General features: G+C 44.5%; 1 protein-coding gene across 1 annotated transcript; it reads right to left on the bottom strand.

Annotated features, from left to right (window-relative positions):
• Positions 1 to 342: 342 nt before the first annotated feature.
• On the bottom strand, positions 343 to 25,659 carry LOC146189745 (uncharacterized). Its single transcript, XM_084603321.1, has 2 exons — positions 25,479 to 25,659; positions 343 to 1,405 (listed from the first exon to the last, which is right to left on the bottom strand). Exon 2 carries the CDS (start codon positions 1,387 to 1,389, stop codon positions 925 to 927), a length of 465 nt encoding a protein of 154 aa, XP_084459447.1. The 5' UTR covers positions 1,390 to 1,405; positions 25,479 to 25,659; the 3' UTR covers positions 343 to 924.
• Positions 25,660 to 26,122: the final 463 nt, after the last annotated feature.

Genomic DNA, 26,122 nt, shown 5'->3' with positions numbered 1-26,122 from the left:
TACGGCGTCTCTCGGCTCAAGATGAAACGATTTGATGTACTTTGGGCTCAATTCTGACATTTTTTTCGAGCGAGATGTCTCGACTTTTTATCGCGTCCATCATCATCAGTACTATCATGGCGAAGATACCGCCATTTTATTTCAAGAAGCCAGTTTTTAAATCTTAGGATAAACCGTATGGCGCGCGTTTCAGTTTCGCTTGTCTGGTAAATCTCCATAAACGTTTCTGTTTTCGCCTTAGGAGGAAGTGATGTCACTTTCACGCATCTTCTTACACCAAGAAGTTAGGGTTTCTTTAAAAAAGCTACGCACAAAGAATGACTTGACCAGTGGTTTGGGTGTTCTGCGAAAAATAAATACTTTATTTAGCCCCTTAGTGCTCAGCTTGTTCATCAATTGTTTTTACCATAGGACACGCACCATCACTGAGTCAACATTAGCACACAGTTTCGTACCGTGCTAAGTGTTCATTTTCGCCATTGGGCATGTACGCTGCCGGCCCGAAAACTCGGAACTGGCACCTTCAGATCTATTTCCATTCAAGGCTTTTTCCAGCTTCATGCGAGTCCACTTCTGTCATGGTGTTCTTAGACGTGATGTAAGGACACCAGACTTTGTCTTCTGGAACACGCGCACGGAAGGAATGCATCGAAAAATCAGGGCTTGTTGATGTAGGCGCACTGAAGACTGCAGTCAGCCAGGACAAGACGCGGGACTGCCCTATCATGTGTACCATCTGCTGCGCAGACTTGAGGCTTGTGGATGAGCCCTTCTGGAGGACTGCGTAGCGACGCCTACTAACGATGACGTGTAGCTGAGTACACCGTCATATGGCAGTGATACTCGGCAGTCTAGCAGTGAACACTCAGACATCCCCCGAATGAAAGCAATCATCCGGCGACACTTCCTCAACAAGATATATCCTCAACACGCAGAGGATTTCATCTCTGGCCCTGTCAGAATCAGATGTTTCTCTTTTGCAGATGCGATTGTTGGGTCGGGCAAATCAGACAAAGTGACGACAACACTGTCTGTTGACGTCATGATGGGTGATGAACTGCGTACTGTGCTAGCCGGAGGTCGCTGCATGGCGACTGCCTCATCGTAGCTTGGGGGTGCCTCGATGGTCCACACCGGTTCGTCGCTGACTCTGGGCACCTGCGAGACGTTCTGCACGTGGTCGCATATGGCAATAAAAGAGGACATCAGGAACAGCGTTCCGCCGAGGCTGACCAGGCTGAGACCGGCCAAGAAGACATTGTCCATCCGCGTCCGGGACGTCACGCTCAGCAGGAGCGGTACCATGCCGATCACGATGAGGAAGAGACCTGCGTTGAAGGTCCTCCACGAGTTGCGGGCCACTGCTGACGGTAACCGAAACTTGACCATGTCGCGGCCTCCTGCCCTGCAGAAGACAAGAACGGCAAAATGTGTGTGCAATGCATAGTGAATCTGAACTCGTTGCTATAAGCAGTAACTTCGAGAGCACTTTAAGGCCGGCGCATCCCAACACCCTATACGTCACGACTCTGGGATGCGCCAGAAAGGTCATCAAATAGCTGTGAGCGCGGATCGAAGTCGAACCAGGAGGCACGTCCTCGCCACTCAATCATAACCGCGCGGGAGGTCGCATTTCCTGGCCTATTACCGCAAATCCGGCACTCGTAACGTTCGCCGCTGGGACTGAAGGTGATGTACTGGCGTTGTTTAGGTTTTAGTAGAGACGTATAAGGAGACATAGCAGTGATTACAAGCACAATATGATTTACTTTTGGGCATTTGTAGCAGTTTTAATTACGTTTCATAAAATTATCACTGCCCTTTGTGTCGGCAAAGATTTGGTCTCTCGTATGTCCGTTGTGCTTCTTCAAGCTATAGGAACGACTCGTGGCGAGAGCCCGTCGGTAAATATATCAGCGAGTACAAAGGAACTCAGCGAGACCGTGCTTTTAAAACCACGGGTTTATTAAGTTGTAGAGTCGCATCTGGGGAATGGTCACCGCCTGGAGTATACAAGGGGTAGACACGAATGCATGCGTCGCAACACACGAACATCCCCCGAGCAATAAATTGTAAGGCTGTGCTTATGGTGTATGGTCGCTTAGGGTAACGAATTGGACCGAATCCGGATATTGGCGAAATCAATCGTGGTAGGCTAGAAGTGCCTTCGCACTAAAATAGACATCATCAAGGTTCCAAAAAGTTTACCTACGAAGTTCCTCGAAACACGGCGAAGACCCTGATCCGCAATAGAAACTGAGACGAAACACGATTGACATAATCCTTTCTTGCTGCAGAAGCAAGGTCTAATATGCGTTGACTACAGTCGACTCGTAATGACGTCTTGTGTTCATTTCACTTTCCATACAAATCCAAACCGTTTGTCTTTGCATGCTTTCGTTCGTGGCTGGCTTTGGATCATGAATGACTATTCCCATTCTCGTCAATGGTGAGATAGCACGTATATCATACTCATCATCATCAATACTTTTGACAGCTGCCACTGAAATTTGCTGCACCAAGGGATGTAGCCTGTTAATATTCGAACTAGCAAATTTGTAAAGCATTACTCAATGAAATCCACGACAACCCTAATTTTCCTACTGTGCATATCTGTGCCTCAAACGCTGACCTCTTTACGCCCATATTTTTCACATTTTATGCTGGTCACTAACTATACCACGCAGTTGGCGCGTGTTTTCGAAACGTACTTTCTGTTTGCAGATTGACCATATCAAAGCACTTTCCACAAACGGAAGAAGAAAAAGCTCGTATTGCAGTTCTGCGCTCCCAGATTATGGCAAGCAAGTGGAATGCTATCAGTTCGATGCCACTACGCCCTTCTATTGTCACTACGACGTGAAGTTGAAAACCCGCGATTCTACACTTTCTTTTTGTACCGAGTCCGTGCACTGGCAGTCGACGGGACCCTATCGCGTTCCCATTGTAACCGCGACCACAAAAACTTACGTTTTGCATAATATTAGCGCATTTTTGTGGTCGTTGCAACAGTGGGAAAGCAACTTACATGGGATTGGTTAAAGCTAAGTATCTCGGGGAGGAATGATATATGCATTAGGAACCAGAGTTAACGGTCTCTCGAGGTTTATGGTGGCGATGGTAGCAAGACGTCACTGTGTGACTACGACGCAGCCATATGCGAGATTGCGTGCAATCGGCAAAGCTCTATTCAAGTTAAGGTGCAAGGCCCATTGTACATTTTACAGCTACAAGCTCACTTTACACCTACAAGCCAGCTTCACTGTGAGGCAGAAATTCATGCACAGTGGCGGCAGAACCTGACTCAGGGACAATAATTAGGTGCAGTGCATGCATCTACTACAGTCCACCCAGCTTCCGATGCAGCGCCCATCGCACAGGCCATTGTGCGAGGACAGGTTTTTGGGTATTTTTGACGCAGGAATAGCACTCCCACCTTGGGAGTGACAAGAGTACGGGATGGATGGAATATAGGAGCGTCCACTTTGAAACGGGGTGGTAGCAGTAGCTATCATGCTCATTTTTCTCCCTATATCTTAATTATTGATTTAGATTGGTTAACTGAACCATCTTTCTATTTATTAAATTTTTGTTTCTACATTACTAACATTATGCCACTTCTCTGCTTTTAAGCCACCAATCTTCCAGTCTTTTCTTGCTAGTTTCCACCGCCGGTTTATTCACCCGGCCACTGGTATCTCTAAACCCCAGAGCTTCAGGAACAGTGATTGCGCCTGCATCAACTTCCGGATGGATACCATTACATTCGAGTATAATATGGTCAATTGTTTCACTGGAGTTACCACATACAGCACATGCGTCATCTTCATTGTTAAATTTATTTTTGTAGCTGCGTGTTCTAAGGCACCCTGATCTAACTTCAAAAAGTAGGGCACTGCCTCTTGAGTTATCAAAGAAGGCTTCATTTCTGATCTGCATTTTCCACTTTCGGCGCAATTCCACACTCTGTTTCTTTTCCATCGAATTTATCCAATTTTTACCTTCTGTTTTACCCATTTGCAATAGGGCGACCCAGCCGGTTAGGGGATGAGGTAATAACGAGGCGCAAATGCGCATGCTCAGAGTGATTACCGCATCCCTCGCCTATTCATCACTGCACACCGCGCGTGCGCATTGTCACCACGCTATTACCCTATCCCCCTAACCTGTTGAGTTCCTTAATGTGCTAGCGCGGAATGCTGGGACGAATGCGAGAGGGGTGCGGCAATTACCCTGCACTCCAGGGGATGTGCCAGCGCTGATCCCAACAATTGGCCTAAGTAAATCTATGTCGCCTTTGTGCAGGAATTTCTGCCATACAGGGAAGCTGACTTGTAAGTTCTTCAACAGTTCATTGGGTATGTATGCCTATCACCGTCATTAAAAGATCCGTGAAAAGCTATTTACTAAAACTAGAGAACACGTACAAACAACATATATCCAATCAGTACTCTCTGAAACGCAAAAAAATATCAGAGAAATGTTTACCTTGCTAACCTAAGTAACCAAAGCGAAAGCGGCGGCACGTTTCGCTCGACAAAGCGAGAGCCACGGCTCCAGCGTAGCTGCGGTTGAGTGAAGTCATGGTTGTCACGGTGACTAGGCAGAGGCGAGCGCGCCGTTACCTCGGTTTCGGCGGTGGTGGCTGAGTGACGTCATAGCTTCTGTGGCGGAATCAAAGAACGCCGTCGGGCCTATGTCACTTATGGAAGCATCTTCCCGAGCCCATGCGCGAAGACGGTGTTTCGTCTTTATTTTCAGTAGGCACCTATATTCAATAGGTGCCACGAGGTTTAAGGTCAACACGCGCACACGGCGAAGAAGTCCTACGGAGGTGAGTAGTAAAAGCTTCCTCTTTTAAAATTTTTAAGCTAACTTCGTTAGCACCGAACACGCCGGGTGATCGAATATGATACTCCTGCTCTTCCCTCTGAACTCAGCGTGCACACCGGCACGCAAGAAATGAAGAAACCGCTTCGCAACGTTGTCCCACATCAGTTGCGAGCGTCCACTGAGTGGCGCACCCAGCAATTTCCTATGACGTCATCGGGGACGGAACGCGCGGGGAGCTGCCACCCTAATCGGTTGCGAGCGGTAGCCAGTAGAACTTTTTCAATCTATTTGTATACAGTGTATGTATGTATGTATGTATGTATGTATGTATGTATGTATGTATGTATGTATGTATGTATGTATGTATGTATGTATGTATGTATGTATGTATGTATGTATGTATGTATGTATGTATGTATGTATGTATGTATGTATGTATGTATGTATGTATGTATGTATGTATGTATGTATGTATGTATGTATGTATGTATGTATGTATGTATGTATGTATGTATGTATGTATGTATGTATGTATGTATGTATAGGCTACACGCAAAGCTTTTAAATTTGACTCGAATACTCACACAGACCGCGCCCCTATGAATTTCTTGCATTAGGCTATTACCCCAAGTACCGTTTAAGAGGCCCTTTGACACTATTTTCATAACAGGGCTGAAGGTCGCGGAATTTTCGCACTTTTGGCGACGTGTTATTTTGCTATCGGGAGCGTTATCGATCTTTTGTGACGTTTATTTTATCCCCATATATACACATAGCCGTGCTTACTATTCATTTCACTCGCCCCATATTGTTCTAGGAAGTGGCTTCTGAAATCAGCCTTTTTTTTTTTTTTTTTCTTATCTGGGACGTCCCGATGACACGGCCTGCAAGGGGCGTAGTGACTTCGCTGATATTCCTGTCGAGTACTGCTGGGTGCGTTTGTTTATATTATCGCCGCCGCTGATGCATTTCATGTCTTGTACGCCTCGTGGGAAACTCAGTGCACTATGACATCATCAACTGAAACCTTCACTCTCCTACTTTTTCTCTCAGTCCCATTTTTTTTAGTATGGTTAAGTCATGCAGTTGAGAGCCGAGTCCCTTCAGTCGGTCTAATTTTCCTGCCACAAATGGTTTGGTTCGATTCATGGGGTTAGCATCCCAAAGCGACTCAGGCTATGAGAGATGCCCCTAGGGAAAACTCCGAAAATTTCGAACACTTGGCGTTCTTCAACGTGCACTAACATCGCACACAACAATTGCGGCATTTAACGCTGTGTATCGCTTTGTTTCCCGAAGTGCATGTGTTTCAGCTCTGAAAATATGAACTGGACGCGGACTCGTGCAGTTAACACACTGTATATGGTCGATCATTCTTAACAGTGATGTTTTCATTAGAGGCTTATTGGCCGTGTAGTTCGTTTTCCGTCTGTTATTCACTTTGGTCCCGTCCATGGCGACTGTCTATCAGCGGAGTCGGAAAGCGAAGAGCCTATATAACGATGACTTCAGTGCACAAGAAAGAGGAACACAAAAGGTGGAGTCTAACATAGCGCCTGCAGCGTGGCGTTGATTTAGCGCATACTCACGAATAATGCTACATAGAACCTCTACAAACTATTTCGACTTCCACTCATAGCTTGCGCTTGACGTCACTTGTGGTTGTTGTAAGAAACGAGTTAGGGTAGTCTTGCTTGGCATTCCTGCCTTAAGGTTGAGGTGTTATCTTTGAGTGGACAAAACGCGCTAGCTTATCGCTATCTTAAGTTGTGGGTCATTCTAGAAATTAAGATTAATAGCGGCAATAAACATATGTGCCTTGGTAGCACCCGAGGTCTCTCAAGAAAGAGATAAACGATGTCAACAGTCTGACGTGAATTGCAAGAGTTCGCAGAGGAAATTTCCCAATTTTGCAAATCTAATCGACTACTAGATGAAAATACTTAGCAAGCAGACTATGCAAAATAGAGGAGTTCAGGAAGGAAAATGTAAGGGAAGCTCTTTCACCCGAAATTGAAAAATCAGTGGACTATGAATATATGAAGTGATTTCTCCAAGACATTAATTCACACGGAGTGAAAAAATATTCAGGAGCTCAATTTATGCGCTACAATTTGTGCCTGTCAGAGTATTCGAAGCTGTTTCTTCGTTTCGTAAAGCTTCGAGTCTGGTCGCGACGATTATATTCATCTCACTATAGTTATAAGATTAGCACTACCCTAAACTGCATACAGGTTTTTCTAATTCTGCCAAGGTAGTTCCAGAGCAATCTAGATTAGATTAAATTTTCGGGAGATAGTTGACTAGTAAGATCCTGAGGTTATGGAGCAATCTCATACAACATTTTAAATTTCAAAACACGTTTTGAGTGGCACGGCGTGATTTCGAGGCGAGCAATCTCTTATGCGGCCTTCCAAGGCTTGTCCCTGCTTGCAACACACTGTGAAGCTCATAAACCAAGCTTGCGGTGCTAATGCAAGTACGAGTGAACTCATATGCATGCTCCAGAAAGGAGAAAAGTGCTATCTTGGCTTAGTTCTTAAGAAGCATTTGTCCGTCATTCTTTTGACACGAATATGCTTCTGTATTCGTAGGTGTGCTCCCGGATAGCCAGCTTGAAGTTACACTTCTCGGGAAGCCAGGCAGTCCTATCTTTCGATAAGCAAGAACCCGTCCACTTTCTTCCGATATGGAGCACTCGTCATCCCTATCACTTCAAGTCTTGGCACGACGCGGTGGGCTTATTGTGTATTCCAGGAGTTATGCAGACTGGCTTGTTGTCAAAGGTAACCTGATGTGTTATCTAAAGTACGCTGAAAGACGTCTCGTTACGCGACTGCACAACACACCTTGCAAACAAGGAAAACACGTGGCAAACGTAGAGCTTATGCTGACTTCTTCGTTACCTTGCTGCACCCTTACTCTTCAAAAGTAATTTTAAAATTATAACGATCCAACTTTGTTTTAATGAAGAGTTGTAATAATTGTTACAAACCAGAAGTTATGATATTTGCTTCTTTGTCTGTGGCCTGTGGAGAACAGGAAAATAACAGAGCGTTACCGTCAGGAAGCAAGCTCATGAACTCTGCAAACCGTGTTCGATGGTATTTATATGGGCGGCTCTCTTGCCTAATTCATACCATGTCTGTTTGTAGCGCACTTTAATTGATGCGCCTTCACCTTTGTCTTCTCACCCTCTGCGTAATTTCTCTTCTCTCTCTCTCTCTTGTAGAGCAGGCAGAAGTACGTTATGCCTGCTCTGGTGACGTTTTCCGGGCTTCTTTAATTTCTTGGAACTGTCTTCGGGGTGTAAAATCAACGAAAAGACAACGTATATCATGACCTCGTAGTTCTTCTTTCTTGCCTCACGAGCTTGTGACATACTGTGAAGCTCTCAAACCAATCTTGCAATGCTATAGTGCAAGTACATGTGGACCCACATGTACCATAAAGGACAACAGTGCTATCTGGGCCGTAGTTCTCGAGAAGCCTTCGTTCGTCGTTTTCTTGGCACCAGTCATCTTATATTGTGTACGTGTGCTCACGGATAAGCAGCACGTAGGTGCACTTCTCGCAAAGCGGGGCGATCCTATCTTTCGATAAACATGAACTCGTTCGCTTTATCCAGATATGGCGCCCTCGTCATCCCGACCGATCTTGGCACGACGCCTTAGGCTTATTGTTTATTCCAAGGATTATACAGACCGGCTTGCTGTAAAACGTAATGTAAGGAGTTATAAAAAAAAATCCAGTTTTGGTTCTTTCAAGCTTCTGTTGTGTCTGTCTTTGTCACAGTGTACACCAAATGTGTTAGCTGCAGCCAGGGGCTTCCAGTCAAGCCTTCCATAAGCCTCCATTTGCATAAACTACATGAAATAAACAGTATTATTATTATATGTTTAATAGCATTGCTCCTGGTTATAGGGTGAGATACATACAGGTCTCCACGACAAATAGCAAGGTATACGTAGAACGTGGTCGATATTGAGAATACGTGTCAGCTTTCCTTAATGAAAAACCTAAATTTCTAGGGGGCAATAACCTCATACAATCTCATCTAATCGCATAGACCTTCATACGATGCACATCATTATCATAAAATATCGTACATAATGTATGATAATGTGCAAGAAACTATGAGACCTTATGCAATTATATGCAACTTGTATGTGATTTCTTATGTGAATTGAGTGAGATTCTGTGAGAAAATGTGAGGGTATTGCCTCATAAAAGTTTTTCAGTAGGGTTGTACAGCGAGACTTTGAGATTCGAGTTGCCAGAACTGACGTTGTCTCTGCTCAAACTTGCGGAGGAAATGGTCGATATGATGATGGCCTGTCGACATGTGCAGGCACGTTAATGTGTAACAAAGGGGCTGCTTGCCAGAAGTCGTGGCTAAAGTGGATGCATTGTGCGACAGTGACATGAGGTCTGAGAGCACCACGTTCTCATAACTTCTCAAGTCTCCTTCCCCGTCTCTTTTTCTAAAGATATGGCTCGCTTTACGGGAACAGTCTTACAATAAATTGTTCAACATGCTTTTTTTTTTCTTCTGAGAGCGCACGACCTTTATGGATGCGGTCTAATGCGCCGGTGAGCTTATTTAGCCCGCGAATTTTGTGGCAGAAAAATTACGGCGGCTTTTCTGTATTGCCAACCTTGCAACCTGGACTTCACGCCGTGGTAACCCTGGTTGATATTCAAGGCAAATCACATCTCATCCCACGTTTAGGTCGCTAAAGTATTGCCTCTTTTATATTGCAGCAACTCTCACTATTTTCCAGCAACTTGCAGGTACCATTGAGTGGGTGGCTGGAGCACATTGTAGCTGGCGGAAAGTATCGAAAAGCGATATAAAATCAAATCAAATATCTATTATCGTGTTCGACGCGCACATACGAAGAGTAAGAACAACAATGTTTCAGCACACTTGACGAGTACGTGTTCCACATTCATAATTAGGGCAGGGGTAGTGTAGAGGACGCTAAATAGTATACACACAACTTATATACCGAGCGTCCCAGCTAAATGTAGCCAAAGTTAACAAGAACAGCAACAACAATAACAAAAAAGATACGGTGAGCCTTAAGCCAGTTAAACCGACTAAGAGCTGTTCAGAGTAACCTATGCTAAACTGCAGTAATCTTTTTTTCGTTCACCAATGGCAATTAATCAGTGAACAGTAATTATATATCTTTAATTATCGGAGAGAAAAAGTGCCTATGCAAAAGTTGTATATCTCGAAAAATGGCTGGCTACGTTGTTTTATCAAGCTAGCTTGAAGTAAAGTGATTTTTGACGAGCCGGAAATGGCACCTTGGGGAAAAAAAAAGGAAAAAAAAAACTTATTTTGCCTTTGTCTTTCGCTCTAAAATGATTACTGTAAGAACTTAGGTTAAGAGCAAAAGTTAAAAAAAAAATACAACTCACACGCACGCACGCACGCACGCACGCACGCACGCACGCACGCACACACACACACACACACACACACACACACACACACACACACACACACACACACACACACACACACACACACACACACACACACACACACACACACACACACACACACACACACACACACACACACACACACACACACACACACACACACACACACACACACACACACACACGCACGCACGCACGCACGCACACACACGCACGCACGCACGCACACACACGCGCACACACACACACGCACGCACGCACGCACACACACACACGCGCACACACACACACACACACACACACACACATACACACACACACACACACACACACACAAACACACAGGTGTCTGTACAGACAAAGGGTACAGGTGTCCGTGCATTGTGCGATGTCAGTGCACTGCACGTTAAATATACCCAGGTGGTCGACATGAACAGAGCCCTTCACTACGGCGTCCTTCATAGCCATGAGTTGCTTCGGGACCTTATATAGCCCCCACAAACTTGTATAAGTTATAGATTTCTTCATTTTTATGCCTCCAGTGCTTGCACCCCAGGTCACAAAAAGATACAGAACACCAACAGGTGGCTTAAACACTGATTAGGAGCCGTTTGCAAAAGCATGCACAAAAATGTGTCACAGAAACAGGAAACAAGAAATACAGAAACGCGCAATAATAGCACAAGCTGCGTTACACTTACGTATACATTTCACCAAGCCGTGTCGCAGGTAGGTTTATCACACCAATGCATTAATTTTCAATGGACCTGCTTCAGTGATCTTGAAGCCAGGCAACGAACACTGTCACTGCATTTGAGTTAAATACATTTTTATATTGTCGGCATGTCGCCTATAGAATAGGTGCGTATGTATTGATGCCGACTTGAGTACTTGAGATCAACTTTTGTTTTAATCCATTGCTCAGTGCTTTGCAGAGCACCAGTTGCAGCTTAAATAACTACGCCTAACACTTCTTTCTGAACAACAGGATACCTTGATCTCTATTTCATTTAACTTTTATCCTTTAGTAGAAAAGGTGCACATCATGAATCAGAACTTATATTAATATAAGCCCCGCCGGGGTGGTGCAGTGGTAAGACGCCCGACTACTGTGCCGGAGTTCCCGGGTTCGAACCCGACCGCGGCGGCTGCGTTTCGATGGAAGGCGAAACGAAGAGGCGTCGTGTGCTGTGTGATGTCAGCGCACGTTAAAGATCCCCAGGTGGTCGAAATTACTCCGTAGCCCTCCACTAAGGCTCCTCTTTCTCTCTTTCCACTTTCATTCCCACCCTCCTCCCTTCCCTTACGGCGCGGTTCGGGTGTCCACAGAGCAAGTGTGACAGTTACTGCGCCTTTCCCTTCCTGTGAACCAATTTAACTATTTATTATATTAATATAAATTGGTTCACAGGAAGGGAAAGGCGCAGTATCTGTCACACTTGCTCTGTGGACACCTCAACCGCGCCGTAAGGGAAGGGAGGAATGTGGGAGCGAAAATGGAAAGAGAGAAGAGGAGCCGTAGTGGAGGGCTCCGGAGTAATTTCGACCAACTGGGGATCTTTAACGTGCGCTGACATCGCACAGCACACGGACTCCTCTTTGTTTCGCCTCCATCTATAGTGCCTAGAATATTCTAGGCACTATACCTCCATCGAAACGCATCCGCCAAGGTCGGGATCGAACCCGGGTACTCCGGCACAGTAGTTGGGCTTCAATTACTGGGCGCCATTTTTACATGTTTTGGAGCACGACTAACGATCGCAGACATAAAGCCGTCTTTTAATTATTAAATAATACCTTATTTTACATATCGTTACACATTCCTTTTATGCTCTGAGGCAATAAACATCGTTTTAAAAAGTAGGCCAAAAATAGACGCACATATCTGCTTTCTTATCGTTTTTTGGCAGCAAGAACGACTGACCTTGTTCGTTCACTTCCATTCGAAGTACACTTCTCTGCTATCGGATGCAAAACAAGGGGAACAATGCAGCTACCTTGGCAGGGCTCAGGAATGAGTACATATTTGCTCGTTACCGTTGCAAGCTAAACAGAGATACCTGATTATACCTTGGTTGTGTGATACCGCCACAACACATAACTCTACCGTTTGGTCTAGTAGTGCACTTTCAGAATTGGCCAATCGTCGACCTGTTTTGATTTGCTGATGTCGTAATGCCGTAGTGAACGCGATCCATTGTTCAAAGAGTTTGCTGCTGCTCCTGAAGCTTCCCAGTCGGAAAAAAGTACAGAAAATTTTCTGATGGTACAACAGAATTTCTGTGCGGTTTTTGACGGAAAACTTGTGACAACAGAACATTCTGTAGTAACATCAGAAATTTCTGTAGTTACAACAGAAAAGTACTACAGAACTACAGACAACAGAAACATACAACAGAAAAACTACAGAACTACAGAAAATTACTACAGAACTACAGGAACATCTGACGTTTACGACATAACTACAGAATATTTAGTCGTATTTTTGACACGGTTCTGTAGTTTTTTTCGACTGGGAGGTCATTTCCATTGTCTTTGTGCACTTGTTACAATCGTAGACTTGTACAGAACGGAATTTCAAGCACACGTATTTCCCATTTCAGCTCTCTCGGCCGATGCTATAGATCGACGGGATTGACTGTTCATCGGGCTTAACAATCAATCAATAAATCAATCAATCAATCAATCAATCAATCAATCAATCAATCAATCAATCAATCAATCAATCAATCTTTATTTAATGTGCACAGGAACAACCATGTGTTCTTCGTGCTGCAGCAGAAATAAAAAAATAAAAAATGAAATAATAATAACCATAATAATAATACTAACAAATTTTTAAGTAACTTGTTCAGATAATGGCACCTGCTTGGTAAATAGAGCTACAGTGATTTTGTTTTGAAGTATAAAAAGTTTTAAAGCATGTAGGTCTCCTGTGCGAGCCCTAAAGTTGCCGTCGTGCTCACATTTTCTGAATATTTCATGCTGCGCGAGTGCAAGTCGGTTACGGAGTAAATTCGCGCAATTTGTCTCTCTTGTGAATTCTAGCGTATTTACATATAAGCTGTGGAGGCAGTTGCCGTCCGCAGGACCTCTAAATAGGCTTCAGTTCAAACTCTCCGAGCAATGAAGGGGAAAGGCTGAACACCTTGCCTAATACGGGTACATAATGCTGATCCTATCGAAAAAACGTGTCTTTTTAAGCTTTACTGGCAACTCAGGGGTAACTGCCAACCCTCACTAAAGATAGGTGGCCATTGCACTGCCAGGGACGAAAACAAAAACAGCTGCGCAAACAGGTATACGTATAACATACCCAGCGCTCGTGGTGTGTTATTCTCTTCTTTCGTTCGCGCGTTTCGCGCTGTTTTTTTTTTTTTTTTTTAAGTCTTTAGGTATACGTACTATATGCCCGATATCGCATTACACCCCGTTGCAGGGGTGTATGGTAACAGAGTGTCACAGTGCTGCACGGCAAAGAACTTATTTTTAATCGCCGATCGGCCTTTCCTAATCGAGTGAACGTGCTCCTTTTTTGCTGCTTTCAGCGCAGTTTCTGCTGCTTTCCTTTTTTACACCAGAGTGTCGGCATTGGAATGGAGAGATAGCAGGCATTCTATCAGGGAGGCTGGTGCAAATAATCGCATTGTGGTGAACATCGCATTGAGTGGACTCGCGAAAATCACACGACGATGGACGTCACACCTGGCATGTTCTAGAGGGCTTCTTTTACGAAGCTCCAATCAGACTATATAGTCGGAATGGCACGATTGTCGCCTGACTAAACTCGGAAGAACTCGAAGGAAGCGCCACAGATAAAGGAGCGCAAAGATCTGAAGAACTGGGGTGCTGAACAACCGCTTTCTAATGAGGTTTAATCGGCTTTCTGATAACGGGAACCTTTCGGAGGCGTTTTGCCGCAGCTGATAAGCTTTTCGAATCTTTGTATGTATTTCACTGATTGACATTTCGTCTAGCTTCCAGGGGAGTCTTTAAAAACACTTTTACAGAGCATGTTTGGACGTTTCACAAAGCTGAACTAATGTCCTAGATTTCGGCATGCCATGATCACTAGCACAAATAATGAATGATTTCTAGACTATGCCTGCCATCGCCTTGTCAAGAAATACTGGCGGGGAACAGTGAGTACATTGCTTCACTGGACGACGCCGTGTTTTTTCATGCAGCAGCTTTTCTTTCGGCAGTGGTGAATTATACATGTACTTAGAAGAACTGGGGTGTCGAAAGAATGTGAGAGCGGGTTCAAATTTTTGGAAGACTCTTAGAAAAAACAAACAGACAATAGCATATTTTTCTAACTATACGTTATATATGAAGAAATTAAGAAGCGGACATCGTGTTGAAAAGACTGAAGGTTATGACGAAAATGACGTGATCAGTAAGTATAACTCCTCATGCCTGCACTAAGTTGCAGCTGCTTCATGCGTGCTCATAATCTATATTGACGCTGGAATTGCGGCGTTATGTGGTCTTCTGAACACGTTCTGACCGAATGGAATGAAATCTCATCCTTGTGTTCGCTTGTCATCCAATGTGTGTGTGTGTGTATGTGCGTGTGCTTGCTCGCGCGCGCGCGCGCGTGTGTTGTGCGGGTGTGAGTGCGGGCACCACCTATGGATGCACCCCTCTCCTGTACACCCCGCCAATAGAGTTGAGATTGTAGACAAGCTGGAATGCTAAACTATACTCTGCCGCCGCACAATACTAAGCGATCAGCATGCCACTAACCTTCATTTAATCAAGAGTTCGACGAAACATCGTCTGGTCAGGTGGTGACATAAAGAAAAGTATAGGGTCACTGACCAAGTCAAAGTTTAATAAAAACGAAATGACGTTTCGGAAGCCCTACGGCTTCCTTGTTCACAATCCTGTGAACAATCTTGTGAACAAGGAAGCCGTAGCGCTTCCGAAACGTCATTTCGTTTTTATTAAACTTTGACTTGGTCAGTGACCCTATACTTTTCTTTATAACCTTCATTTGTAACGCAGAACTGTACGATGATGTGTACATATGTGTATAGCGCATTACGGACCGAGATGATCAAACACGAGCACTTTAATTTCATTGCGAAAGCATGCATAGGACACCAGATCCGAACAAGAGCCTTGTCGACAGCCGTTATGCCCGGCTCATCATTGGCCCGCCAGATCGTGACATCACAGTCCACGTGTTCTGGCGCGGGTAATTCAAACAGTGCTTTCTTACGGTATCATTGCTCTAACCAGGTTAAATTCCAGATAATAATATTACATGAAACACTACTTGATATGGCCAGACTAAATAATGAATGTCGTGGCCCATATACCGAATTTGCACACACAAAATAATAAGAGCGATGGAGATCGAACTGGGAATTTTTCATGGGAAAATAGTACGAAACGCTGTAGATATCGCTATCGTTGCGTTTTTTCTTTATTTTCTGATTTGTTACACAATATTTAACAAACAGAAACCCCAATCGCAATATAAACAGCACATGGTTACGTACAGCCTTTGTCAAAAGTATTGGGGTTTGCTTCTGAGTCGTGTAGTGGCGCTGATTTAGCATTCGTGGAGGTCCTTCCCGTTGAAGAGGGCAGGGCAAATATCTTCCTACCACCAAGAGATTCGGAACAGTGGAAACGCTTTACAAGCCGCATGAAGTGGCCCAGAAGCAGAATCCCCGGGTTCTACAATTGTGACAAATACTGTACATACAGGTTCATTACAACCAGCCCGTGTTAGCCTGGCTTCGGGACATTAAAGCTCCTTTAGTGATAACAAAACAACAACAAAGACTCTACCTTTAAAAACCATTCGAGAGGTTCCGCAGCCGCTTTTTGTATGGCGACAAACCAATGCATACTCCCTTGAAAATAAATTTGCGCAGGTCTTGTATACTTGTCCCAGTGATAGCCTGCCTTTCTAGACCGCCGTATGGAGTGAAGGCCCAGAACCTCATCCTCATTACCTATGCTTAAATACCGGATGCCGTGCGAGTCTAGTGGAAAATCCTTCTTTATTACCCGTTGCAATAAATCCCGAAAATAACTCCCTCGTCAGCAATGTAAAAAAAAAGCATGACCTATTGTTTTCGGTTTCTTGCAGATTTCACAGTGCGTTCCCCACGGTAGAACAAAGTCTCTCATCCAATAGCTTCTTTGCTGATAACGTTCCGGTAAGTAATTTAAAGAAAATAAAGTCTTAGCTCCTTATGGCACGTGTATTGTCTTAACTCTTTTGAAGACATCTCTACGTTGGCATCCACTGTATGCGTGTAAGGTCCTGTACAACGGTTCTGGGAAAACGCTATCCCATGCAGAGATAGCGGTAAAGCTTTATCCGCTTTACACCGGCCGAATATTCCATACAGAAACGCGCTCAAAGAAATCTAACACTTGCGACAACCTCCCTGTAATAATAAAAAATCCTACACGCTACTTCTTCGACGGGGACGACAAACTCCGGCAACAGGTGCCGCAGCCTCTTGGCAAACGATGAGCAAAAATGGATCGAATACTTCGAGAAAAAAACAAAGCAAGATTTGGTTGACCACATGGCGGTAAAAAAAAAAAGGTGCCCAAGCCCCAGACCTACACCCCACCGGGGTGGCGCTCGACTCGAGTGGTTACGGCGCTCGACTACTGTTCCCAAGGACGCGGGATCGAATCCCGGCCTCGGAGGCAGCTTTTCGGTGGAGGCGAGAAGCAAGGCGTCCGTGTGCTGTGCGATGTCAGTGCACGTTAAAGAACCCCAGGTGGTCGAAATTTCCGGAGTCCTCCACTACGGCGTCTCTCATAGCCCGAGTTGCTTTGGGACGTTAAACCCCACAAACCAAACCAAATCAAACCCAGACCTCCACATTTAACCCGTCGGAACAGGTTCGTCCTGCTGCAACGTTCCCATTCTGAATCCCAAACGAAGACGGCCAACACCCTATGAAGCTTCTGTATGTTTACACTCGACCAATACAGTCCTTGCATTAAGTACAAAAGCTTTCTGACGAAAAAAAAAATCATAAGGCAGAAATGATTGGCATTGCAAGAAATTTCTGTGTCATTTTTAAAACCTGAAAGCTTGTTAAAAAGCTTGCCTTCCTTAAATGTAAAAATACAAGTTCAGAAGGGAATCGTTTCATACTAGTAAACAAGGGTGATATATTAGGCATTCAGAATTAAAGAGTAGAAATGATTTTTTTTGTCAATCTGTATAGCTGTGCGCATGAACATAATATGTGATTCAAAGTGAGCACTTCTCCATACAGCTCACACGTTGGTGTCTTTTCTTTTGCACGAATAAAACTGTGTGATGTGTGCGTGTGTTGAATGCGAAGACGACATAAAATGACGTCAATGAATCGTTCCTGCTGTGCGCACGACTTCCATACTGCCAAGATGGGCTTTATTAGGTGTAAATTATTTACTTCTGCATTTCATTCAGAATGTCTGAGTGTGCTAACGTCTTTATCTTATCTTATCTTGTGAACCAGGCTTGCGCAGCACATACGTCAGCTTTTCCGTTTCCTTATATTCCGACATGGCTCGGAATCAAGAAAAATTTTTGCGTTTTGTCAACGTGCCGTGCTTCTGCTTACGTTGTGTGTTATGTCACCGAATAATGGTTTGACTGCACTTTTGGGATGAAGTGAGGTGAGTATGCTCGGAGAATCAGGTAGAAATAATGCTGTTCTTGAATGGCTCATTTGTTATTTTTTCTATACCTACAGAGACAGCATACCACTAAGCTGTAAAAAAGATAAGCACAATGAGATATGTAGCCCTACTGTCTTTTTGCCAATTCCTCGTACCACTTCACTACCGGTAAGAATGTTGTATATTCCGTCTATTTTTCGTGTATTACCAACATATTTGAAGTAGGTGTTTATGTCAGTTTGTTGGGGGAAATTCCATTATACTGTGAGGTCACATACAATGAAATGGCGGGCGATACCAATGCGGGAATGGGTCAGGTTTTCGGGGGGGGGGGGGGTTGCAAGGTGTTCATTACGACTAAATATTTGAATTTGAATCTAAATATTTGAATTGGATAGAGAAGGAGTGGTATTATTTCTTGAGGTTTGTTGGTAACCAGTGTTCGAGATGGGCGCTATGCGACTGTTTGGTAACAAGTATGATCTGGCATTGAACGGATCCTTAGAACGTAAGAACATTTCATTGCAAAATGATAGCTCCCTTTTGGTTTAGTTCTTATGGGGTTTAACGTCCCGAAGTCGCTCAGGATATCGGAGGGATGTAGTGGAGGGCTCCGGAAGTATCGACTAACTGGCGTTCCTTCTTTAGCATGCGCTTTCAGTCTACACCGCAAAGCGGACACCGCGACCGAGATCAAACCCGCGTCTTTGTGTTCCTCAGTCGAGCGGCCTGAGCACTGAGCCTTCACGATGGGGCCGAGAAGGATAATTTATTCAGCGTATCCGCAAAATCCCTCGTGGTTACGCAATTTATACTGGAGGCGTATTTGCGCTTGAAAACGCGACTACCATCCTAGATGCGTTCTGGCTGCTTGGCGTGCAATCAGGGTAGCACAATGAGCGAATATTGCAGCGGTGACCGTAAAGAAAAGGCTCAGCATGAAATCGCTTCCCATGGCAACAATGAAGATAATATCGCAACTCTCGAGGTGCGTTTTATTTGTAATGGAACACTTATCTGTGCCGCAATAGCAATTTATTACGCTGACGGGCGTTCATGCTTCGGGAGCATACATGGCAAAATTACTTTTGAAAAGGAATAAATTTCATTACTAATTACTTTGCTGAAAATCGCAGAAAAGTAATTAAATTACATTACTCATTACTGCTCCCCCAAAAGTAATAAAATTACATTACAATTACTTCTACTGAGTAATTCAATTACTTTGAAATTACTTTCTAGTTTCCATAAATGCAAAAACTAAGTAAAGCTATTAAACGAAACAACTTGTTCTCCAGAGTATTCTAGTTCAGCTCAATTCTGTCTCCTTTTGCCAATCCGTTACGCTGGCTTCGTATTGCAGCACGTCGTTCCTGCTTTCGCGCACTCTACTTTGTTGTTTATTGAAGGAGTGATGGCGCACTTTAGTAAAAGTAATTCCGAGAGGAATTAATTACTTTGCTGCGAAATTACTGGCAAAAAGTAATTCACTACATTACTGAATTACCAAACTGAAAAGTAATTCATTACATTACAAATTACAGAGAAAAATAATTGAATTACAGTAATTTCATTACTGTAATTCAATTACTGCCATGTCTGTTCGGGAGTAATGCTGCACATTGTTGCAAACCGATACTGTTCGGGCACATTTCATCTATCTATCGACTTTTGTATGGCATCCTATCTATAGATCGCAACATAGGTAGCGGTTCGGTCACTCTGTTCCACTCTTGGAGTGTTATGTCAGGAAGCGCTGACGTAGAGATTTTGCAAACAAAGAAGTCGCTTCTATCTTGAAGTGGGCAGTAAGGAGTGGAAAAGAAGAGTATTGTATACGCGAGAGATTACATAACCACGTGTGGGACGAGCTTTCACGTTTTTCGGTAAGTTAATGAGGTGCCTTTCCCTTTCCAATCGAACTTCGTGGCACAACAAGCGGCACTTCAATGGAATGTGCCGCAATATTTGCCGTGACCGTGTAGGAATCGCCACTTGGCAATTGGACCGAGGTTGTCGCTGCGATTTGAGGTGAAACTGAAACAACGCACATTCGGCAATAAAACTTTACGGTGTGCTCGAAAGATACTGTATTGCAGCGCTTGCCTCGCCATGCTTTCGCCTAGTCGTGACACCATCGGATGGTGTGTTTATATACTCCTTATATATATATCTATGAGCATTTAAGGCTAGTGTAACGTCACCGATATAAGCTTTCTTCCACACACCTTATGCAGTCAACTCTTTGTAATGGCACCATAACTGCTGCACCCCATAATGCTGTACAAATTGACACGCAGTACAAATATATTGGCTGCTTGCCTACAGATGCATACCCCGTAAACCCCGCATACCCTCTTTGTCATTGTAGATGATAGGGCTGCACCTGTTTGTTATTTAGAAAATATTAATAGACTTCCTTAATGAACTTTTTCTTCCTTTCTTAGCCTTTTATCAACAACCTATTGAACACCCTGAAATGCCTCTGTAAGCTTAGGCTGTCAAATGTTTGTCCGAAGGGATAAGTGAAAAATGTTGGATTGCTTTCATGAATGGGGTAACCCTTTGAAACTTGTAGTCAGAGGGCAGATGGTCTAACGCTACGGGTTGCTCCCTACGGCGCATGTAGATTTGGCATGAACTTCGGTACGTGTGGTAGTGTTCAATAGGTGGTGCGGTTTGAATCAAGGCTACATTCCTATAAACTGATAATTTTTCTTTAACAAAGATGTTTTGGAAGAAGCTTAGTTTAGTCTTCTTTTGTAACTGTTTGGCCATGCCCATGTCTATGCGATGCTGATCGCTGCATATTTTATTAATTCTGCCGTCTACTTTATGGACGTGGAGTTCCGTATAGGCACTGAAGCTGGCACCTGTCCGGCACTTCAGATGATATATTGTCAGCACCGGGTGGCCGTATTCAAGTGCGTCATCAGGGTAGGCTATATGGCATGCGGGCAGTTCACCCTTATCAGTTCTATATGAAGCGAACAGGTTTAGTTTCACTCGGCTCTCAGCCAGATGTGTAGGTGCGGCAAAATACCGTCTTTGTACGCAAAGGTGATTAACACTTAGTGAAGGTCAAACTGTTTTCAAACAGGAGCAAAAGCAGAAATCCGCACCGCATGTCGCTCTCATCAACAAACAGATAAAAGGAAAAAACGAAAGGCAGTTGTCACGATCTGCATAGTAAAAGGGAAAGGGGGGGGGACAGTGGCGAAATAAGGGAAATGCTCTCGAAGTTCTACAGTTTTGTGCCGAAGGTATTAGCGATTTGTACGGCATCGAGAGGGCGCGTTATTGATTCTACATGGCGGTGCTAATGGGAACTTGGGGACTTCTCCCGGGGTCAGCCTAGATAATATTCATCATGAACAACCACACTATAACCACCGCAGGGCGAATGCTTCGCCCATGTCACTCCCATTAACTCGGTTTACCGTGCTAGCTGCATCCACAATTGACCCCTGCGAACTTCTTAACATCATCCGCCCACCTAACTTTCTGTCGTCCCCTGCTACGCTTTCCTTCCCTTGGAATCCAGTTTGTTACCTTAAGCGACCATCGGTTATCCTCCTTTCGCACTACATGCCCTGCCCATGCCAATTTCTTCTTATTGATTACCACTAGTATGTCATTAACTTGGGTTACTTGCTAAGCCAGACTGCGCGCTTCCTGTCTCTTAACGTTACGCGTACCATTTTCCGTTCCATAGCTTTGTGCGTTGTCTTCAACTTAAGTAGAACCCGTTTCGTTAGCCTCCACATTTCAGCCCCATAGGTGAGTACAGGTAAGATGCATAAGATGCAACTGTTATATACTTTCATCTTGAACGATGCTGGTAAGTTGCTAGTCATAATGTGTGAGTACTTGCTAAATGCTCGCAATGCTAATGTTATTCTCCTAGTTATTCGCTTTCATCAAGTGGCGCAAAGCGTTCATTTGCCTACATTGCATATAATTCCCAGTGAGACCTTTCAAAAACTTAGGAGCTGAAGCGGACATCTCGACGGTAGACACTATTCGCAAGGTTTTCTTTGCAGACACTTCCAAACAGATACTTGCGCGTCATTGTCATCGCATCATCAGCCAGGAATGGACCAAAGTACGTGAGTTTCCATAGCGCTAACAACGAGAGCAAATAAGACAAAAACTCTATGCCTTGTCCCGTTCTTGTTCGCGTTGTTCTTCAGTTGACTACTAGCCCGAACACGGACGTTTGTAGCCAACGTAAGGAAAAGGTGTGTTCTTTTTATCTCCTTAATGCCTCATCCTTTGTCACTCACGGCCATCTCGATCCAGCATATTTCGTAATTTTATTTCCCTCTCTGACTATGTTGGCCCCGGCAATGTTTCCGTCTCTCCAGAGCTCACTTCTTATGCCCTGACGTGCTTGCCCCGGAAATGTTTCCGTCTCTCCAGAGCTCACTTCTTATGCCCTGACTATGCTGGCCACGGCAATGTTTCCGTCTCTCCAGACCTCACTTTTTATGCCCTGACTATCTGGTCCCGGAAATGTTTCGTCTCTCCAGAGCTCACATCTTATGCCCTGACTATGCTGGCCCCGGCAATGTTTCCGTCTCTCCAAAGCTCACTTCTTATGCCCTGACTATGCTGGCCACGGCATTGCTTCCGTCTGTCCAGACCTCACTTGTTATGCCCTGACTATGCTGGCCCCGGCAATGTTTCAGTCTCTAAATAGCTCACTTCTTATGCCCTGACTATGCTGACCCCGGCAATGTTTCTGTCCCCCCAGAGCTCACTTCTTATGCCCACTGACTGTCGGTTATCCTCTTTTACATTACATGTGACGTGCAGATTCATGTCTTCCACTTGCTGTCTGCTAGAATAATTTTATAGCAAGTTTGTTCCCTAACTCAAGCCACTCATTCTATTTCCTAACGTTACCCGTGCAATTTTTCTTTCTACACGGGGGCTGTTTCCTCAAGGACTGGTCTCGAGTTGGCCTCATGAAAGACTGCAAGTACTGATGGATTTTCTGTCTCTCCTCACGTATATTTCATGAGGGAAAAAGTTATCATTCTGACAAGATATTCTAGGGCGTTATCGGCTGTATTCTTTATGTGTTCATTAGAAATGAACATCTATTTTCCATTTCATTTGGAGCGATGTGAGTGGAACGGAAGTATCACGTGAAGGCATCAAGCGACCAGGCACGGAAATCATACTGTAGCGGGTGATCACAGTGATGATAGAACGGCACTCGCCGCAAGTACTAGTTCAGCATTGGCTGCGATATCCGTTCGCCAATGAACCAATCATCCGACTGCTTCTCACAGACACTTCAAAAGGCAGCTGCGTCATCAATTATAATTGACCACTGCCAGATGATTAAATAGGTTGAAATCGAAAATGGATAATGGATGCTTATATAATACAGCTCCTGTAGTATTTCAGACTCAATTTCATTATCACGCTCTCTGCTCCCTTTTACTATAGATATATGGACATGTGATAGACTCCTTTTCTTGGCGCCCTTTCTTTCCTTTATCTCCCTTTGTTCCCCTCCCCGCGTGTAGGGTAGCCTACTGCGCATCACCAAGTGACAGACTCCTTTCTTTCGCGCCCTTTCCTTCCTTTTTTTCCCTTTGTTCCGCTCCCCACGGGTAGGGTAGCTTACTGCGCATCACCTAGTGACAGACTCCTTTCCTTGGCGCCCTTTCCTTTCCTTTTCTCCCTTTGCTCCCCTCCCCGCGTGTAGGGTAACCTGCTGGGCATTACCTAGTTACCCACCCTTTCTATTTCTTGCCTTTCTATACTATCATGTCTCTCTCTCTCTCTCTTTTCATTCTTGACGAAATAGTCTGTTCCTGGAAAGCATCTAGACCCTACAATAAAGACAGATCAGTCCTCTTGTGACGACGCGAGACTGCAGTGCCACGGAAAGGGACGCGAGAGCTTCTGTTCTGCCGTCACGACGCGTATTGTGTTAGAGTACTTGTCATTATATGTATCAGCGTGGCCTCGAACGTCGACGAAAGCCTGTCAATCGCCATCGTTGCAATCGATTCGGCGTCCAGTTATGAACGCCACGCAGACACAGAGGACGTAAACTAACGCTGAGGACAACTGAAATCACTTGAAGTTATTAAATTGAGATTTTCTTGCCTTTTTGTTGGCACGCTGATTTATCTGGTAGTAAATTAAGCATTTATTTCTTAGATCTAACAATAATCACCCCCCCCCCCCCCCCCCCTCTTCTATTACGTCGATTGCGATTCCTAGCTACGTGACCTACGGGTACACCGAAAGTGACTCTGTGATGCCCGTTTAAAGTGCACTGGAACCGCCTCCCCTTCCCCCCAAATAATGCAGGTCTGCTTCGGCGTATGTAGTTCACTTAGGAAGTTGATTGTGGATGCCAACACCTACGTTCATTTGTTTGCGCATTTCCAGCTTGTATAAAAGCTCTGCTTTCGATGAAATTAGCGTCTTTGTAGTCAGAACGAGGTAACCAGCTACAACAATAGAGGCTGACTTCAGTTTGCCTTCAGCGCTTGTGAGTCAACATGAAATCAAGCGAGCGTTTATGAACCAACGCCCCTAAAACCAAATCAAATGAGTGCACATCAATTGCTTTAGTCAAGTGATGACATACCAATGTATGCGAGCTGGCGCATAAGATAGCGCGGATAAGATACGCCGAAAGGGAAGTTATAATTAATTCAGCACACTCTTCACGATAGAATGTCTGTAACAAATGAGCACTTAAGCTGATCACAAGCTCATTCCGGGAGAGCAAAATGCTTGACATGATTTTTTTTGCAGTCTCATTTTCCACTGCGCGATTTTGATTTGTTAAAAGTGCCTGCAGAAGAGATGGTAAGACTTTATGGTGTTAGTGAGAGGAAACTTAGCTCTGTGATAAAAAGAAAAGCGTACAGCAACCGTTGCTGTCACATTATCAGTACTCTACCATGGAGAGAACGAGTTATTTCATGCTTCTAAACCACATTTCGATGGATGTAAAATGCAAGACGCATGTGTATTGTGCGATGACAGGGTAAAGATCCTCAGGTAGTAAAACTTTATCCTGAGCCCACTACTGCGTCCTCCTCTTTCTCATTTATTTATTTCACTCACGGCTTACGCTCGCTCAGAGTGTGGTTGAGGTTTCCACAGAGAAATGAGACGATTACTGCACTGTTTCCTTTCCCTAGAAACTCGGAAACCATTTTTTTCCTGCGATAAAGCATTGACATTGATAAAAATAAATAATTAACTTCCAATTTCGACGAATCTTGTCATCTAGAAAGCAGTTGGCCCTTTTTCTATATGTTCGGAATGGTAACTGACCTGCTCAATCTGGAAATGCACAAGAAGGGCCTCGAAAAATTGAGTTTCGATTGAATGGCATAAGACCCGGATTTTACTAATATTTCCGTATCGTTATGATCGTAATGCCCTATCACTGCTCGAAACCTCACAACGCGGGCAGACTGGTAGGATATATGAGGAGCCTAGAGGCAGGATGTGCATATCAGCTCGCAGGGAATTTGAAACACGTTTCTCACCTTGCGTGTAGACGTAATGTGGGAGTGGTCGCGGACGCCGGGAAACGAAGACTCTCCCGATGATGGCAGGTCGTAAATCACGTAGAAAACAAGTCACACTATAAAGATGACTTCCGGATAGCTTTTCTTTCCTTGGATGCAGACAGACAGCGTCAAGCAGACGACTGCTCTTAAGAGTTGCAGACGACGGCGCTTGGCGGATGGCTGTCGGTTATAGGTGAATGGCGGGGCAACGGGATAGCTGCATGGAGGAAGCTGTGATGGATGCCCGGCTGTTGAGGAGGGAGTGGGCATGCTGAGAGAAGGGCAGAATGCACCGAGACTAGGCGGCGCGCCGGTGCAAAAGAATGGCGGAGTAAAACAAAACTGCTGGCGTGAGCAAAAGAGGCGATTGAGTGAGCGTTGGGGGAGAGATTTCCCACCTCCGTCACTACGTTATCGGATGACGTTGTCTTCATACGCCGTGCCAGCGCGCGTACTGGTATCGGAGTGTAGGTTTGGCCGACTCTGTCGTGGAGACAGTTGCACCTTCTGTGACTGTGATAACATCACTGTAGGGATCCTGGTTTTGCATAAAGTTACTCAATCTTTTGATGACGAGCTACGCGCGCTCAGTAATCGATGACCCCTTGCAGCTTTCTTTT

Source organism: Amblyomma maculatum, chromosome 5 (genome assembly GCF_055883805.1).
Source record: "Amblyomma maculatum isolate TAMU_Amacu chromosome 5, ASM5588380v1, whole genome shotgun sequence".
Lineage (NCBI taxonomy): Eukaryota > Metazoa > Arthropoda > Arachnida > Ixodida > Ixodidae > Amblyomma > Amblyomma maculatum.
Note: the sequence above shows the minus strand (reverse complement) of the source record. Positions and strands in the feature narration are given on the sequence as shown.

What these genes read in the sequence shown, in the direction of transcription:
- LOC146189745 (XM_084603321.1), bottom strand. Translation starts at nt 1,389, where the DNA reads ATGGTCAAGTTTCGGTTACCGTCAGCAGTGGCCCGCAACTCGTGGAGG.